The following is a 20,025-nucleotide window of genomic DNA, read 5'->3' on the forward strand; positions in this document are numbered from 1 at the left end:
ACAGACAGACAGACAGACAGACAGACAGACAGACAGACAGACAGACAGACAGACAGACAGACAGACAGACAGGGAGGGAGGGAGGGAGGGAGGGAGGGAGGGAGGGAGGGAGGGGGGGAGGGAGCACTACAGAGAGAGAGAGTCTGGATATTTAGTCTACTGAAACACAGCTGACCACCCTCTCTTTTTAGTGGGCAGACTAGAGCACTTGTTTATCGATTGGGAAAAAGATTGGTTATCAAACTTTGCCAACACTTCCAAGCCCATGTGTCCAGAATGACCTAGCTAGCCAGGCTATTTTATGTCTCTCCGGTTTACAGAGCCATTCCCCATTGGGGCACGACCTGGCGATGGCACCCGGTCTCCATGGAGACTAATGCTAGGTTGAGGGGGAGAGGGGAGGGTGACCGCTGGCCTTGTCTGTTCTGTTCGTCTGCTAATGATGTTTGTGATGGCCTACTCATCTACTCATCGCGTCATCACTCTTGTTAAGCTCTATATTAACAGGGTTGATACTATAGGTGACATCTCTCTACCATTGCTGTTGTTGCCTATGTTACCATTGAAAGCCATGTTTGTGTAACCAATTTGCCCTGGATCCCTATATTCACAACGGTCTTCAATGGCAGTCACCATGACACAATGACATGACACTCATGGCATTCTTACCCTGACTTACAGATATCTTCATACAAACATGATTGTAGGAGATAAAAATCTACATGATATAGATCATATCTTCTCAATGGCCCAATAATTAGGCTAGTGAGGGGAGGACAGCTCATAATAACGACCGGAATGGAGCAAATGTAACCCATGTGTTTGATGTATTTGATACCATTCCCCTGATTCCACACCAGGCATTACCGCGAGTATGTCCTCCCCAATTAAGGTGCCACCAACCTCCTGTGCTAATTCTTTCAAAAAAAAGTTTTTACTTTTACCCCATTTACCCATCGCTGGAACTCTTCCTGTGCTAAGATACCAGTCGATATACAGCAGGGCTCCATAGAAAACAGAATTCAAAGTAACCCATGTGAAAGTGTTGCATGGCTCTATGGAGGACCATGGGATATATCACTTCCCTTTCAGAGAGCCCAGGGGAGCAATACACCTGGCTTAGCAACTTAACAGCATTTCCCCAAACACCCTGGCCAAAGGGTGCATGGCCCAGCACAAAACCTGAGACGCTTGATGCCTGCCTGAGAGGGCAACTCCTTCACAGACTGCATCTCTCTCTCTCTCTCTCTCTCTCTCTCTCTCTCTCACTCTCTCTCTCTCACTCTCTCTCTCCCAATCTCTCTCTCTCTCTACCTCTCTTCTCACTCACTCACTCACTCACTCACTCACTCACTCACTCACTCACTCACTCACTCACTCACTCACTCACTCACTCACTCACTCACTCACTCACTCACTCACTCACTAGTCCCACTAGGTCTGCTCCTGAGGTCCCCTATTTATTTTTATAGGTGTTTGAGGGATTAGATTAGTCAAAAGACAAGGCCAGGTCCAGAGTGGTATCTTTGTATCTGAGCGCTTCCTGTTTTCATTGCCTAGTCGACCCTTGTCTTAGCAATGTCTAGTGGGGCCTAACAGAGGGCTAGCAGGGAGCTACAAAAGAGGAAGGCCGAGGGCGCCAAAAGGCTAATTAAGATAACTCAAGAGTTTGTCTTCGCTAAACAAAGGGGCAGCCCCCTTACTACTATGGAAAACCTCCCAGCTAGCAGTTAGCCTAGCAACACAACCTCACTCTCTGTCTGTCTATCTCACCCTGTCTGTCTTCTCTTCTCTCCTTAGAGCCCCCTCTCTTTCCCTCTCTTGTGCTCCTTCCATATATCCTTCCTCCAGTTTCTCCCCCCCTCCCTCCCTCTCGTCCCCTTTCTGCCTCCATGCCTTTGAAGCGCAGTCGACCATTTTACCCCTAACGGTGAAGTTTACCTTTCTGATAACATAATCTCCCTGTAATATTGAAAAGCTTATACCAACAGTCTGGGATTTCCCTTCCCTTAATGTGACTGGAAGACATCCAGAAACTCAGACAGAAGGAGGGAGAGAAAGGGAGGGAGGGGTGGAGGGAGAGCATGTCTCTGGCCCTCTACTACCGGCTTACACCAGCTGATCTCTCCAGCAGTTTGACAATTCCACAGGGGACATTAAAAGATGCCAGCTCGCGTGCTTTCTGCTGCTATATGAATACACGCATGAAAGAGGCTGGGCTTATCACAATAACTCTATAGAATAATTGCTGGCGTATTCATTACATGCAGAAGATATCAGATCTCGGCTGTCTCACACAAAACGCTGCGTTTCATTCTCCCTGGGCTGACTGAAGGCTGACGGACGGCCGCTGAAGGACTGAGGGGCAAGTGCCAATTGAAGAAAGACTATTTTCCATATCTGACTGTGATGAAGAAAGCCGCCCTGTGATTTCTCCCATGAGAGTGTGAGGTCAGGGGGAACCCAGGAGGGGGGGTGAGGCTGGGGAGGGGAGGGAGGGAGGGAGGGGAGGGGGATTCGATTTAGTTATAATACTGAATCCAAAAGCCAACAATTGTTACTGTTGGCCTGTGTTGTTTTTCGCGGTGTGAAGGGGGTCCCGTCCTTTTGAGCTCTTTCAGAATAGGTGACAATGGCTGGATGTTGAGAACATATGTAGGAGACCCCTGTGGTCGCTCTCATGGAGGAGAAGCTAGCATGCTGGAGAAAATACAGGCCCGCTCCCTTTCACTCTCTGCCTCAGTTAATGAATGTGTGAATGGCAGAATGCCGCAATAGGCCATTCAGGGGCCAAAGTCCCCATGAATTCACCCCAGCACAAACGCATCCTTAAATGGAAAATACATTTGCTTAACAAATTAAAAGAAAAGGTGAATGAGTGTGTATGTGTGTGAGTGTGTATGGGTTGGGGGGCTAGAGTAGAGTAGAGGGGGATAATTCAATTAGCCCTCTTTCTCTAAGAAAAAAAAGATGAAGCTAGGTTAAAAGGGAGGGATTATTGCTTGTATAAGACTGGCCTGGTTGTCTCACAAAACAGACAAATAAAGATTTGAGAAAACATCTAAAAGCAAGAGAGGTAATGAAGGAGAGTGGGAAAAGAGGAGTCTTAAAAGCTCTACTTCTCTGAATTAAAAAAAATGCCCCTGGACTCGATCTATTGGGATTTCTTTTCCTTCTCCTCTTTCCACTCTTTCAATTTAATTAAACAAAATTCTAAAGGAAATTGCTGGAGAGGCTGCAAAGCTTTCTGTGTTTCTTTCTCTCCTTTTTTGGAGCAGGGAAACGTTGGAACTGTGAGAGACCTACAATCGGGCATTCCTCAAGTCACCAAGAAAGATGCCTAATGATCCCTCAATAAAGCGAGAAATTTCTAATTAGTACGAGCACACCAAATTAACCAGGAGACGTGTTTGTGTGTGTGTGTGTGTGTGTGTGTGTGTGTGTGTGTGTGTGTGTGTGTGTGTGTGTGTGTGTGTGTGTGTGTGTGTGTGTGTGTGTGTGTGTGTGTGTGTGTGTGTGTGTGTGTGTGTATATGTCTAACCACCATGGTAAGTGGCTCAAAGAAGGCCTCCAAAATGTTCACCCCTTTTTTTCCCACTCTTCCCTTCTTCACCCATTAAACTATCGTCCAACTTCATCTCATGTCAGGCAAAAGAAGAGGGGATTTTTTTGTATTCGTTTTTTCTCTCCCTCACACACGCAGTCAGCTTTCAAACGAAGCCCATTCTATTCTGTGGGTTGGGGAGAAATATCCAGCCTAGGAGATGTAGCCTAGCCATGAACATCAGTAAAAACATGAAGATAATGATGAGAATAATAAGCACTGTGCTTTGCAGCGTTGCCGTGAGGCTAATGGCTATGCTGCTGCAGTGCCACTGCTCCTGAATAGATCAAAGTGATTAAATCACTCCTGATTATCCCTGACCAATATTTCATGGATTTACAGCCCTTTCAATTAGGCTGTATTTGCTGGCTGTATTTGCTGGTTAGGTATTCAGGGGGGCAGAGGCTTTGGGCAATGCATGCAATGGGGGTACAGTGGGGGCACCTGACCCTCTTAAGTGAGAGGGTCAGGATCATCCTAGGGTTCTGACCTGCCCTGTCTCCCTCTCTCACGCTTCTTCTCCATTCACCCCCTCCCCTTCTACTATCACTCTGTCCGTTCTAACAAGTCCACATGGTCAGCAGGCACCAGCTTGTGTGCCCCTTCCACCTCCCTGTCCAAATCAATACAGACCTCTGCTCTGATAATGTCCTGACATCATAGAGGGAGGTGGGACATGACCAGCCCATCCCTCCCAACTCCCCACACACTCCCTTCTCTTTGACAATGCTTCCTGGCTAGCTGCATCACCTCACTGCACACACCCACTCTGTTCAGTGAATCCTGACTTTACAGCGGCATAACAGGGACCCACCCTACTAATAAGAGTGTGCACACACCCACACGTGCACACACACGTGCAAGCACATACGCACATAGCCCCCACACCCTCCACCCACATAGCCCCCACACCCTCCACCCATATAGCCCCCACACCCTCCACCCACATAGCCCCCACACCCTCCACCCACATAGCCCCCACACCCTCCACCCACATAGCCCCCACACCCTCCACCCACATAGCCCCCACACCCTCCACCCACATAGCCCCCACACCCTCCACCCTCATAGCCCCCACACCCTCCACCCACATAGCCACCACACTCTCCACCCACATAGCCCCCACACCCTCCACCCACATAGCCCCCACACCCTCCACCCACACACAGAGACTCATTTCCAAAATGAACCACAGAATGAATGTGGCCTCTGAATACTTCATCCAAGGTGTAGCGTCACTCTTTGCCTACTGAAGTGAATGAGCCGTTGTCAGACGTTGTCTGATTTAAGTGTTCGGCAAAGAGAGACCGAGACAAACAAACTAGCTCCTCTGAGCTATGGAGAGCAGCCATCTTAACCTCAAACAGACTGAATGAATATTTGAATGTCTTCTCCATATCATTTTTTTTTAAATGACCATCAAGAGTGAAAAAAAGCTCCACATTTTAGGTTCATAATTACAATAAAACTGTTTCGTGCTGTTTATGCTCAAGACATAAGTGCTATCAAAACATGTCTCTATTTGTTTTATTTTAATGTAAAAAGCAATGCTAACAATGAAATGACACTGACATACCACATATAAAACACACACATTCCTCAGTAAGAATGAACCTGATTCTCATCAAAAACCCTTCCCCATAGCTGTCAGTTTAGAATAAACACAGCGCCAACAGTGCATTGAGAGACGATGTCCAGTATGTGACAAACCAGTGGCCAGGACTGCTGACGGCGATGCTACGCTAGGCTAGGTGTCAGCTCTATATCCACATCTCTGAGGCTTTCAGCAGAGCAAACTGGGATGTCTGATTGACTTGACTGAGTTGACCCGAGCGTGACAAGTCAGTGACAGGTGTGTGTGTGTGTGTGTGTGTGTGTGTGTGTGTGTGTGTGTGTGTGTGTGTGTGTGTGTGTGTGTGTGTGTGTGTGTGTGTGTGTGTGTGTGTGTGTGTGTGTGTGTGTGTGTGTGTGCGTGTGTGTGCGCGTGTGTGTGTGTGTGTACGTGAGTACGTGAGTGTCTATATATGTGCATGTGTACATGCGGCAACTTCCCCAAGATGGCCACAAACATCATGAGGGCGTGTCTGTTCCAGCATCTCACGGTTCGTACATGTGAGTGTCTGTGTACGACAGGTGCTCCACTATGTGGGTACTCACCGTGAGATGCTGGAACAGCCACGCCCTCATGATGTTGGTGGCCACCTTGGGGAAGATACCGCGCTTCTTCTGTCTCTTCTTCTCCTTGTCCGGGTCGTCGTCATCACCTGTGCCAGGGGACGCCACGCTGTTCTCTAAACCATCTCCTAGACAGAAACAAGACACAGGTTTAAATAGCAGCCTAGGACAGAAGATGGACCAATAGTAAGCCTGGGCAGTAACAACACAAAGGGCTAGATAGAACCCTAGTAAGTGAAACCTAATATATATAAGACACTAATGCCAGCCCAGTGGGTTGTCTAAGTTAGATGGAGGACTATGCCAAAGCCAACTCAGTAGTAGCCTATACCAATGCCTGCACAGAGGGAGAGGGGTTTACTGTATATAGATAGTGTGTTAGGTCTCTCTTTATGTAGTGTTGTGTTGTCTCTCTTGTTGTGTGTTTTGTCCTCTACTTATATGGTAGTTTTTATTTTATTTTAATCCCAGCCGCCATCCCTGCAAGAGGCCTTTTGCCTTTTGGTAGGCCGTCATTGTAAATAAGAATTTGTTCTTAACTGACTTGTCTAGTTGAATAAAGGTTCAACAAATACATTTAAAAAACAAGAGGTGAGGTCTTCCACCCAGACCAGCAGAGTGGAATAGATGGACAGTTGTTTTGGTTAGAAGCAGAAACACTTCCTCCTCCAGACGGTTCAGTAGGAGGAGAAAGAAGAAGAAACAACAACAACACGGCTTCAGGTTTGGGGCTACATGACCTACATGACTTCCATTAGGACTCATGTCATTCATTCAGTTATATCCACAGGTTTGACATAATGTAATGACTTTTTTTTCAGATCCAGAGGGCCTGGATGGACTGAGAAGGGAGTCTTATGAACAGACACACATATACAGGGTCCACACATGCAACAAACCACAGACATTGAATGTGAATTGAAGTGGGGTGTGCATTGGGCTGGTTCATTGTTGCAGTTCGATGCACATAATGGACTAGAGTAGAACCCCCCCCAGCTTCTTCACCACCATCCTCTCTCCTGCGACACCTCCCCCTTCCGCCGGAAGATTAGCATGGCAGGCGGCTCTCTCTCCCTGCATTAATGTCCGACAGTGTTTGATTTCAGGAAGAAAACATTCGCATATCAAGGCAGGCTCTTTCCTTTAAACCGAAGTTTCCATCTTTGTATTTTTTCTCTCTCCTCTTCTCTGGCCATTAATTGTGCATTAGCAAAAATGATCTACTTTTAACAGTCATAGTTATTTTTTTCTTGCCCCCAGGCACAAATGCCTTGAAAGCCTTCCTTGAGGGCATCTAAATAATGTATCAGAAAAACTCCACTAAGGCAGAGAAGGACCCCGACATTCTCAAAATTCAGACTTGCATGTCTTCCTGTTTTTGGGGAGACATCAATCATGGGCACCTATACAAGCCTTAATCTTGCATAAATGTTTGAACTAATAACATTAAAAAAGAGAGGAAAGAAAAAGGATCTGGCTGGTGGCGTAATCAAAATAAATGAAGAATACATGGACATGCAGCATTGAGGCCTTTCTCCCCCCTCCTCCTCTCCTCAGTCTCTTCCTCCTTCCACTTATTTTTCCGTCTGTCTGTCTGTCTGTCTGTCTGTCTGTCTGTCTGTCTGTCTGTCTGTCTGTCTGTCTGTCTGTCTGTCTGTCTGTCTGTCTGTCTGTCTGTCTGTCTGTCTGTCTGTCTGTCTGTCTGTCTGTCTGTCTGTCTGTCTCTCTGTCTGCTGTGTTTTCCTTCCACATCATTAGCGCAGGAGCCACACAACAGAGGAAAACAGAGAAGTGCCGACTTTGTGCTCCCTCCCTGTGTGGAGCTAAAGAAGCTAGGCCCTCTGAAGGACATGTGGGAATAGGGGACGCGGCACGCCTGGGAGTGTGATAATTGTAGAATGGGCATTCATTAGCAGCAAATGCCATAAATCCCACGCTAAGTACGAATCCTTGTTCAGGAAAGCCTAAAACAATAAACGGGGGCCTAGACGTAGCGCCTGCCTGACCATGTGTGGCTTCCTGAGAAATGCGACCCAGAAGCAGGGACTAGTCTAACTCCCCCAGTGTTGCTTTCAACTTCAATATCAACACAAGCAACCAGAGTGGACGTCACACTCTTTTGCACTTCACAGTGCTGCCTTTTGGGTTAAATAATGTTAAGATTTAGTCTTTTTTTGTTGGGGTATTAGACTTTTTGTGTTTTTTTTGGGAGCTAGTTTCCAAATCAATTTCCTGCTGGGAGTTATCCGGCTCATCCAATAGAGCCATAGTGGGAAAAAGGCTGGCAGATTCATTTTATTGACGTTTCCATTTTCACTGCAATGCGATAGCCTCCCCCTGGCTGGGGCTGGGGCGACCTGTGCGTATTTACAGACTGACCTGTCACTTCATTACCCTGCCTGCTCACTCCCTCCTGCCCTGACCCGCAAGGGAGAAACCAGACTCCCAGGCTTTCAGCATCTGTCTGTCTGTCTGTCTGTCTGTCTGTCTGTCTGTCTGTCTGTCTGTCTGTCTGTCTGTCTGTCTGTCTGTCTGTCTGTCTGTCTGTCTGTCTGTCTGTCTGTCTGTCTGTCTGTCTGTCTGTCTGTCTGTCTGTCTGTCTGTCTGTCTGTCTGTCTGTCTGTCTGTCTGTCTGTCTGTCTGTCTGTGTGTGTGTGTCTCTCTCTCTCTCTGTCGCTCTCTTTCGGTCTCTCTCTGTCTCTTTCTCTCTCTCAGTCTCTTGGTCTCTCTCTCTCTCTCTTGGTCTCTCTCATTCTCTCTCTCTCTCTCTCCCTGCCTTTCTCTTTCACGTATGCGCACACACTCCTACCATCATACATAGTGTACATATGCATACTGCACGCCAACAGGGGATGTTATATATGAGCTGCTCTTTATGATATACATATGTAAACATGTAAATATACATCTGCACAATGTGTACACAAACATCGCACACAGGAAGTGGAAAGAATGTGAAGACTGGCCCAAAGAGATGGAAATAATCAAATAATGAAAAGAGTAAGGGAGGAGAAAGAAAGAAGAAGAGAAGGCCCAACTTACACAACCTCATTACATCTAAAGGAGAGCTGGTGATTTACATCCACCCCCACTGCTTCTGTATGAGCGAGAGATGGAGTGCTGCAGGGCAAATTGTCTCAAACGCTAATGGCTTCTGACTGTTCCCTGGCAACTCTGGCATCTTAACCTGTGTGGATGTGCACTCTGCAAAAAAAAATAGGAGAAAAAAACAAGCGGGACAGGGGAAGCGTCCCATCATCTGCCCGTGTCACACAGATGGGGGATGGCTATTATGAGGTGGGCAGAGGGCCTCGGGAGGTGCTGGAGATTAGCCTCAGGCACTTTTGGAAAAGCAGCGCCCTCTCACTCTCCCCTCTCCCTTTCTTTCCTCCTTCTCTGTCTCTGTCTCTGTCTCTGTCTCTGTCTCTCTCTGTCTCTCTCTCTCTCTCTCTCTCTCTCTCTCTCTCTCTGAAATGATGTTCATGTTTTTATATGCACGGATAAAGAGCAGGGAGGAATGACCGGACGCAAAGAGTGAGCGCACGCCAGTAAACAAACAAACACAGAAACAACCAGGCAGGCACAGAAGACATTACACTCAGATCAGCTCTCTCATCACCAATAGGCAGTATTAAAAATGCATTCAGATATCTCCCTGCTAGTAAATTGGTCTCAGGGTTGAGCTCATTAACGAGCAGCAATAGGACTGTAAATATAAATATATTACTACCACCACCACACTTTGCAAATATTAGTATGAATAAAAAAATCCTCATTCAGAGTCTGGGTCTCTGATACCAGGTGAATGTAGAATGGGTGTGATACGTTACACTATATCGGGGATGCAGTAGGTGCCAGGACTGAGAACACTATAAAACCACTAGTTACACATGTTGTGGCCCTATCAATAATACAAGAATGTCCTACCCTACTATTCCAGTACACCCAAACTATACATGACTGAGTAATAACTCTTCCAATGATTCAGAAACCACATTCTAAACCACATATTGTGGGGCTTCTAAAATAGAGCACACTTATTTGTCCTTAGAGAGCACAATACTATTATTATACTGATGCAGATTGCTCCTGATAGGGCTGGATGGGCAGCGTGTATGCTTTCAGAGCATGACCAGAGGATTTGCGCTGCTGCGCCCGAGCGTAATGGAGCATGAGTGTGGAGCCAGTGGCTTACAGAGGCTGTGGTTAAAGTGACTAATTACAACCACCCCACCCCGCAGAGCAACGCAACTCAGGCATGCTTACCCCGACTCTGCCACACCGGGGAGGGAGAGAGGGTGAGGTGGAGGACTTTTTTGGGGGTTCCCCAGGGCATTGTGCTCGGCCCATTGGAAATAGTGGGACACAGAGGGAACAACAGGGGCCATCTCAGCCTCCTTTACCTTGGATCTCCACACTGCCTGGACCTCCACCCCCTTCCCACACCCCTCCACACTGCCTGGACCTCCCCCCCTTCCCACACCCCTCCACACTGTCTGGACCTCCATCCGCTCCCCACACCCTGCACACTGCATAGACCTCCACCCCCTTCCCACACCCCTCCACACTGCCTGGACCTCCATCCTCTCCCCACACCCCCTTCACCCTCTCTTCACTGCCTGGACCTCCATCCCCTCCCCACACCCCCGTCACCCTCTCTTCACTGCCTGGACCGCCACCCCCTCCCCACACCCCCGTCACCCTCTCTTCACTGCCTGGACCTCCACCCCTCCCCACACCCCCTTCACCCTCTCTTCACTGCCTGGACCTCCACCCCTCCCCACACCCCCGTCACCCTCTCTTCACTGCCTGGACCTCCACCCAGTTCCCACACCCTGCACACTGCCTGGACCTCCACCCCCTTCCCACACCCCTCCACACTGCCTGGACCTCCCCCCTTCCCACACCCCTCCACACTGCCTGGACCTCCACCCCCTTCCCACACCCCTCCACACTGCCTGGACCTCCCCCCTTCCCACACCCCTCCACACTGCCTGGACCTCCATCCTCTCCCCACACCCCTGCACACTGCCTGGACCTCCACCCCCTTCCCACACCCTCCACACTGCCTGGACCTCCACCCCCTTCCCACACCCCCTCCACACTGCATGGACCTCCATCCTCTCCCCACACCCTGCACACTGCATAGACCTCCACCCCTCCCCACACCCCCTTCACCCTCTCTTCACTGCCTGGACCTCCACCCCCTCCCCACACCCCCGTCACCCTCTCTTCACTGCCTGGACCTCCACCCCCTCCCCACACCCCCTTCACCCTCTCTTCACTGCCTGGACCTCCACCCCCTCCCCACACCCCCTTCACCCTCTCTTCACTGCCTGGACCTCCACCCCTCCCCACACCCCCGTCACCCTCTCTTCACTGCCTGGACCTCCACCCCCTCCCCACACTCCCTTCACCCTCTCTTCACTGCCTGGACCTCCACCCCCTCCCCACACCCCCTTCACCCTCTCTTCACTGCCTGGACCTCCTCCCCACACCCCCTTCACCCTCTCTTCACTGCCTGGACCTCCTCCCCACACCCCCTTCACCCTCTCTTCACTGCCTGGACCTCCTCCCCACACCCCTCCACACTGCCTGGACCTCCTCCCCACACCCCTCCACACTGCCTGGACCTCCTCCCCACACCCCCTTCACCCTCTCTTCACTGCCTGGACCTCCTCCCCACACCCCTCCACACTGCCTGGACCTCCACCTCCTCCCCACCCTCACAGGCCTGGCCAGAGAGAAAAGAGAGAAAAGAGAGAAAAGAGAGAAAAGAAGGGGGATTTAAAGCCTTCTTTTCCCCTTCTTTTTCTCCTCAACTTTTCAGCCGGCATAAGCAGCGTTTAGCACATTCAGTCCCCCAAATGGCTGTGAATGAGGGAAGCAGTGGGGGCTCCTCTTTTGTCCAGCCTTTCCCCCTTTTATTTACTCAGGATTTACGCAGGGCCCTCTACGGCACTGGGACCACATGTTCCTGACGCACGCACACACACACACACGCGCGCACACGCAGTGCCTCTATTCACACTCCAGCAGGCAGGGGTATGGCTGGCCCTCTGCCCATGGGATTACAGGTTTTCTAGTCCCAACCACATGCTAGCAATATGCGAACGCCTCAAATAACAAAACACACACTCCAACATGCTAGCAATATGCTAACGCCTCAAATAACAAAACACACACTCCAACGTGCTAGCAATATGTTAAATCCCTAAAACATTTTTTTTGTTTAGATGCCCCTATCCTCCTGCTCCTATGTAAAACATTATTTTTTCATACTTTAAAAAGCCCTATACCCCCTCACTGAGACGTCTTATATTTTATTTTATGTAATTAAAAATGCACCCGGCCGCCACAGGGAGTTGCTAGAGCGCGATGGGACAAGGACACCCCAGACGGCCAAACCCTCCCCTAACGCGGAAGCTGGTCCAATTGTGAGCCGCCTCATGGTTTGAACCCGGGTCTGTAGTGACACCTCTGGCACTACGATGCCGTGCCTTAGACCCTTGCGTCACTCGGCAGGCCTAAATGGAATTGTTTTATTGTGTTGACCACTAAGGCCAGCGATGTTTTAGAGTCATTATGTCCTGATCTCTGCTTAAACAAGCAGCAACCCTTACACTGGACCGTAGAACAACAGCTTAATAAACACCAAGCACGCTGACAAATTGGGAGCGCTACCAGGAGTCATTAACAGCTCTAAAACTTGTCGCAGCAATTACACTCTCCCTCCGCTCCCTACCGCCCTCCTGATGCCAAATTCAGGTGTCGCCTGCCTGCCTTTTACAATTTTACCAGTGGTGAACACCAGGCCAGAGGACTTCCAAATATTCTTACACCTGTATACACACCCAGAGGAATAAAGCTCTATCTTAACACAGCTGCAGTTATGACTGACTGAGTGGGTCCTTGTGCATGAGGAGCAATGTGCAGTTGTCTCTGCAGAAAAAAAACACATTAAGTGTTCCCTTAAATTACGTGGAATAAGAGCTTCTAATTAGATGGCTTTTTTCCTGAATGTGGGAAGACAGACAGGCAGACAGGCTGGAAAGAGAGCAGGAAAGCCGGCAAGGCCATTTGGTTGCTCAACTCCTACACCTCTGCCCCCTCTCCCTTATCCAGTCCCCTAACCCTGCCACCAGACAGATACCTCTCAGTCATCCCAGGAATGCTGCAGATAACTATCACCTACCTCTTCACAGATACTAGGCCTCTCTCTCTCTCTCCTCTCACAGGCCCAGCTCTGACCGTGGCCCATAGTGCACATCTCTCCATACTTCAGAAGAGTGGGGTGGAGGGGGTAAGTTTGGGGCGGTGGAAAGAGAAGAGGAAGGAGGGGCAGGGAGGGAAAGGCAGTAAAGAGTGAGTTAGGGGAGGAAAAGGAGTGGACATAGGCCAAAGCAAGGCATCCTCCTTACATTTCTCCTCACTCCCCTACAGCCTCTCCCCTACAGCCTCTCCCATCTCCCCTACAGCCTCTTCCCACTCCCCTACAGCTTCTCCCCTCTCCCCTACAGCCTCTCCCCACTCCCCTACAGCCGCTCCCCAGTCCCCTACAGCCTCTCCCCACTCCCCTACAGCCTCTCCCCACTCCCCTACAGCCGCTCCCTAGTCCCCTACAGCCTCCTCCCACTCCCCTACAGCCTCTCCCTTAGAGCATCTCCCCTACAGCCTCTCCCCACTCCCCTTCAGCCTCTCCCCACTCCCCTACAGCCTCTCCCCACTCCCCTACAGCCTCTCCCCAGTCCCCTACAGCCTCTCCCCACTCCCCTACAGCCTCTCCCCACTCCCCTACAGCCGCTCCCTAGTCCCCTACAGCCTCCTCCCACTCCCCTACAGCCTCTCCCTTAGAGCATCTCCCCTACAGCCTCTCCCCACTCCCCTTCAGCCTCTCCCCACTCCCCTACAGCCTCTCCCCACTCCCCTACAGCCTCTCCCCTATAGCCTCTCCCCACTCCCCCACAGCCTAACCCCACTCACCTACAGCCTCTTCACTACAGCCTCTCCCCTGGGGCCACAAAGGAGAGTGCGCTGAGATGGGAGGGTCCCTACCTTTCTCCCTAGTGCTGCTGGGGCCTGTGGTTCCATGCAATAGTCATCTTTCAATAAGCCTGAAATCTGGGCTATGTATACAATCAAAGGCTTTGGGCCAGGGGTAATTACCAGTGTAATTAACCTGCTACCTGTAACAACAATCATCTCATTACATCATAAATAGGGCCTTTGAGAGGCCAACAATGGCTGATGCTCCTGGCGCTCTCTCTGATAGCCTGCTGCTCCTTCTCCTGGCCCTCTCTCTGATAGCCTGCTGCTCCTTCTCCTGGCCCTCTCTCTGATAGCCTGCTGCTCCTTCTCCTGGCCCTCTCTCTGATAGCCTGCTGCTCCTTCTCCTGGCCCTCTCTCTGATAGCCTGCTGCTCCTTCTCCTGGCCCTCTCTCTGATAGGTTGCTGCTCCTTCTCCTGGCCCTCTCTCTGATAGGCTGCTGCTCCTTCTCATGGCCCTCTCTCTGATAGCCTGCTGCTCCTTCTCCTGGCCCTCTCTCTGATAGGCTGCTGCTCCTTCTCCTGGCCCTCTCTCTGATAGGCTGCTGCTCCTTCTCCTGGCCCTCTCTCTGATAGGCTGCTGCTCCTTCTCCTGGCCCTCTCTATGATTGGCTGCTCCTGGTTGCGACTCTGATTATTCCAGCAGCCCCAACCGAGATCTCTGCCTCCACTTCTCCATGAGTTGATTAATCAATTGGTGCTGATGATTTTAGGAGTCACCAAACCTTTCCTTTGTGCCAAGCATGTTTTTAGTTTTTTTTAACCTTTATTTAACTAGGAAAGTCAGTTAAGAACAAATTCTTATTTACAATGACGGCCTACCAGGGGAACAGTGGTAAACTGCCTTGTTCGGTCAGATTTTCACCTTTTTAGCTCGGGAATTCCATCCAGCAACCTTTCGGTTACTAGCCCAACGCTTTAACCACTAGGCTACCTGCCACCCCAGGTTCACTTCATCAAGAAGTACAGCTGTGTGTAAAAGTTTTGTGCATGATGTTCAAGGACAATTTGTTTTTGCACCTTATCGATGGAATCTGTGTTAGGGGAAACAGCGCCACTGTTCGCCCCCAGAGCCTTGGTTATTGTTTTAGTTTTGTTGACTAAACGGAGGTGAGCAGCGTGGTAAAAAATTATTGCAGTAGATATTTTGCTGTCCTTTGTTTGCAGTAACTTCTCTAGCAACCCAAACCACCCACCCGATCACTCCTCTACAAAATAATGTTTTTTTTGGGGGGGGGGGACTAAAAGGATGTCATGGGTAGGGGGAAAAAAGTATGGAGAAAATAAAACAAATAAGAAAAAAATAAGAGTGATTAGAAATGGTGCAAACAATGAAATTGATAGAACCTCCAATATATCATCAATATTAAAGCTGATATACCCCCCAGAGAACAATGCCCAATGAAGGGCCTTGGGTCTAGACCAAAGATTTCACACTAGCTACCTCCCTGACAACTCCACCCTGTTCTGTTCCACCTCAACTCCTCTATGTCTTCACGCTGCACCACTCGCACAACAACATTGTAATAATCTTCTCTTCCCTCCTTAGCTCTTCCCAAATCAGACTGCTAGAATAGCTCCCAAAAGGTTATCTAAGTGCATGATCCGCCATCTCGTAAAGATCAAATCTCCTTCAGAAGCCTTGCTGCCTAACCAGTCCTTCCCCTCCCCTCCCCTCCTCTGCTCTGTCCTCCCGCAAGATGATCTTGGTACAATGGCACTGTTCTCTCTCTGGCTGGTTAAAATGACATATGTTCCCTCTGCCCCTGTTCAGCTTTGATATCTTTATTACTGTGGCAGAAAACAAAACCACAGGCCGTGGATGGTGCATGCCTTAGAGCTGGGGACTTCATCTCTTCTTAGGGTAGGTCTTGCCTCAGCATGGACGGGTGAATGGGTGCCCCCCGGAAGCAAAACTGGGTCATGTTCAATTAATTGGAATGAGCATGAAAATTAGCAGAGCAAACTGCATCAATATTCACCCCAAAATAGGGGGTGTTTTTTCTCCTCCTTTCAGCCCTGAATAAGATTGTGAACGGAGAGAATAGAGCAGAGGGATAAAAAGAAAAAAGAGAGAGAGAGAGAGAGAGAGAGAGAGAGAGAGAGAGAGAGAGAGAGAGAGAGAAGCAGTTCATCACGTGATTGGTTTGTCTGCTAGCTACGGGCTATATGGCTTTATTAATCCCTAGGAGATCCATATCAAAGTCTTCTCCAAAAAAACATCAGGAAGAGAAATTCACAGAATTAGGGGTTCCCCTTTTTGGCAGAGTGCAGTTTGTGATACAGCACCATGGCTCCCCCACCATGTTACAGGCAGCGGGCGGATGATGATAGCAACATTGCTAGTGATTCTCTACCCCCAATTACACCTCAGACTCAAACAAACACATTTTTTGTTGGAGTGCAGGACACATTGGAGTTATTACTGGCTTCCATGGCCTGCCACACCCCACGGACATTGGCATTGAAGTGGGGGCTTACAGATATTGGTGGTGGGGGAGTATGTTACAAAATGGGGGTATGGGAGAGAAAATGAATGAAAAGGTTTATAAATCAACAAGTCAACCATCAGATTGTAGCCTCTGCTCGGCAGCCCTCTCATCAGCCAACTGCCATGAATTTTTTCTTTCTTTTTTCTCACAAATGTCCCAGAGGGAGGGAACAAAGCGAGCAGAACTGATTACTGCGCTGCTGCCCCGCTCCGCCAGTCTAAACTATGTTTGGCTTCCTAATGAGCTCACTAAAAACCCAATTCATCACCCATAACCCCTTCTCAACCCGCCGAGAAATCCCCCCATTATAGAAGAGGCAGGGGCCGTCGTTTACAGGCCAGCGTACTGAGTGGAGGGCTGGTGGTATCCTGACGCCAAGCGTGTTTCCTCTTCGCCCCCCAAAGCACACTGCTCCCCCAATGCAACCCTCTCTACCCAAAACCAGGGGTGTCCCAGGAAGCCTGGGCACAGGAATGTCAGGCTCGGTGGCTCTAACAGATTTCCACTTTAATACCCCCATCTCATAACTCTGGGAAGAGAGGAATTTGGTGGGAAGGGAATGTGGCTAGGAGGGGAGGGGGGTGAGGGATAGATCAGGACATCAGATGGATGGAGGATGGGCGATGGGGATATAGCTGGAGAGAGGGGTAGCTAGCTAGCTAGGTGGATGGCGAACAGCTGAGGAGGAAGGCGATTGTGAATTCCTTAATATTTGGACAGGGGTGGAAGGGAGGAAGTGTGGAGTGGAGGGATTGGAGGAGAGGGGAAACTCCAACTCCCACAGTTCCTCATTACATGGAGATGGAATGATCCTCCTGGCCCCTGAGCTGTAACTGAGAGATTACTGAATTGATGAATCCTCGGTTTAAAATGCAGCTGTTTTATTCTACTTTAGTAATTCATTATTTTTCAGATAGCGTATTGATTAAGCATAGCCCCTGATAAAGTTAAAACTGAGAGAATTCTCCTCTGGGACTCAGCTAGGCCTGCTCTGGAGAGTCAATGAAACCTTCCTTTCTACTCCACCTGACTCTCTCTTTCCCTCTCTCTCACTTTCCCTCTCTCTCACTTCCCCCTCTCTTACTTTCCCTCTCTCTCACTTTCCCTCTCTCTCACATTCCCTCTCTCTCACTTTCCCTCTCTCTCACTTTCCCTCTCTCTCACTTCCCCCTGTCTTACTTTCCCTCTCTCTCACTTTCCCTCTCTCTCACTTCCCCTCTCTTACTTTCCCTCTCTCTCACTTCCCCCTCTCTTACTTTCCCTCTCTCTCACTTCCCCCTGTCTTACTTTCCCTCTCTCTCACTTTCCCTCTCTCTCACTTTCCCTCTCTCTTACTTTCCCCTATCTCACTTCCCTCCCCTCTCTCACTTCCCCCTGTCTTACTTTCCCTCTCTCTCACTTTCCCTCTCTCTCACTTTCCCTCTCTCTTACTTTCCCCTATCTCACTTCCCTCCCCTCTCTCACTTCCCCTATCTCCCTTCCCCCTCTCTTACGTTCCCCTATCTCACTTCCCTCCCTCTCTCACTTCCCCCTCTCTCCCTTCCCCCTCTCTCACTTCCCCCTGCTCTCTACCCTTTCTCTACATCCTCTGTCTCTACCCTTTCTCTACACCCTCTCTCTCTCTCTCCACCCTTTCTCTACACCCTCTCTCTCTCTCTCCACCCTTTCTGTACACCCTCTCTCTCTCTCTCCACCCTCTCTCGCTCCCTCTTTCTGTTTCTCTCCCTCATTCTCTCTCTCTCTCTCTTTTACTCTTAGTAATTCTCTCTCTCTCTCTCGTCAGTACAGTTTGCCCTCATTAATTAGTCAGGCCTGTGAGGAGCTCTGTTAGTTGCTTTTGTCTCCCCTCTTGCTGACTTGCTTCTCTACAGGAATTTTTGTATGCTACTAACACACACACACACACACACACACACACACACACACACACACACACACACACACACACACACACACACACACACACACACACACACACACACACACACACACACACACACACTCACACACGCACACATACACTCACACATGCACACATACACTCACACATGCACACATACAAGCATACAGTAAGCACAGTCATATTATGTCTCCACACACTACACACGTACACACAAGCATATGCGTACACACTGCCACAGATGCACACATAGTAGTTAAGTGATACATTCCCTTGTGTTTTCCCACTGTTTCGCTCTCAATCCCTCTCATACGGCATAACATCACACAGAAGTGGAGGCATCTATTTAAAAAAACTACTCTTCCATTATTTTCATCCTCTGTTTTTTCATACAGCTGTGAGTGAGTGATGAGTGGTGAGTAGTGAGTTGTGGGTGGTGAGTGATGAGTAGTTTGTGGTGAGTGGTGAGTGGTGTGTGATGAGTAGTGTGTGATGAGTAGTGTGTGGTGAGTGGTGAGTGGTGAGTAGTGTGTGATGAGTAGTGTGTGGTGAGTGGTGAGTGGTGGGTGGTGAGTGGTGAGTTGTGGGTGGTGAGAGGTGAGTAGTGTGTGATGAGAAGTGTGTGGTGAGTGGTGAGTAGTGAGTTGTGGGTGGTGAGTGGTGAGTGGTGAGTGGTGGGTGGTGAGTAGTGTGTGGTGAGTAGTGAGTGGTGAGTGGTGAGTGGTGGGTGGTGAGTAGTGTGTGGTGAGTGGTGAGTAGTGTGTGGTGAGTGGTGAGTGGTGAGAAGTGAGAAGTGAGTTGTGGGTAGTGAGTGGTGAGTGGTGAGTGGTGAGTAGTGAGTGGTGTGTGGTGAGTGGTGAGTGATGAGTAGTGTGTGGTGAGTGGTGAGTGGTGAGTAGTGAGAAGTGAGAAGTGAGTTGTGGGTAGTGAGTGGTGAGTGGTGAGTGGTGAGTGGTGAGTGGTGAGTAGTGAGAAGTGAGAAGTGAGTTGTGGGTAGTGAGTGGTGAGTGGTGAGTGGTGAGTAGTGAGAAGTGAGTTGTGGGTAGTGAGTGGTGAGTGGTGAGTGGTGAGTAGTGAGTAGTGAGTAGTGAGAAGTGAGTTGTGGGTAGTGAGTGGTGAGTGGTTGATCAACAGACATACAGTACAGGCGTTTTTCTCAGTGGATCCAACTAGCAGAGAAATCAGGTACTGTTTTACAAGAAAGGGAGCGAGCCACTCGTGTCAGGAACCTTCGCCTAGAGAATCCTTTCCAAGTCAATAACCAGCGCCTGGGCCACACAACACATTCATTCTCATTTAAGGACAAGGAGGTGGGATAAGAGGACAGAGAAGTCTTCATGTTCTGGCTCTATGGAGGTGAAGAGTTCTACAGGCCTTGGGGATTTACATGGAACAAAGGCCAAAGGAAGACCAATGTCCTCACAAGTTCATACGCTAGCAGCAGTGAAACCATATAATCAGATCCTACATACCTGCCGTGTGGGGACCTTAACACTGAGTCCTCATTAAGATCCCAGCAGTGTCCCCACAATCCTCCCAGTATACCTATTCAGATAGCATAACGCTTAGGTAAGGCACTTTTGAATTAAAAAACATTGATGAAATAGTTGAGGAATTAATGAAGGAAGGGAAAATATAATTGGAAGATGTAGACAGTGCTTAATGCATTTCCAGATACTATTCCCCTTCCTTAATGGGAGCGGCAGAGAGGTTCTGACAAGCCTTCTATTGACTGTCCCTGATTCTTAAGGTAAATCCAGCAGGTAATTTAATTAAAACCCAATCCTGGCACTAATTTAGATTTTTAG

The 20,025-nt window shown here is 49.3% G+C and overlaps 1 protein-coding gene across 4 annotated transcripts in view; it reads right to left on the minus strand.

Moving 5' to 3' along the window:
* Positions 1-20,025, minus strand: part of LOC106611108 (homeobox protein Meis2) — a 120,399-nt gene that overhangs the window by 66,577 nt on the left and 33,797 nt on the right. For 3 of the 4 annotated variants that reach the window (XM_045723554.1, XM_045723557.1, XM_045723556.1), the window contains exon 8: positions 5,762-5,907. In XM_045723554.1, coding sequence (XP_045579510.1) covers positions 5,762-5,907 — 146 coding nt within the window. The remainder of the gene's footprint in view (positions 1-5,761; positions 5,908-20,025) is intronic. The other variant, XM_045723555.1, reaches the window with a different exon arrangement.

This window comes from Salmo salar, chromosome ssa09 (genome assembly GCF_905237065.1).
Source record: "Salmo salar chromosome ssa09, Ssal_v3.1, whole genome shotgun sequence".
In the NCBI taxonomy this organism is placed as follows: domain Eukaryota; kingdom Metazoa; phylum Chordata; class Actinopteri; order Salmoniformes; family Salmonidae; genus Salmo; species Salmo salar.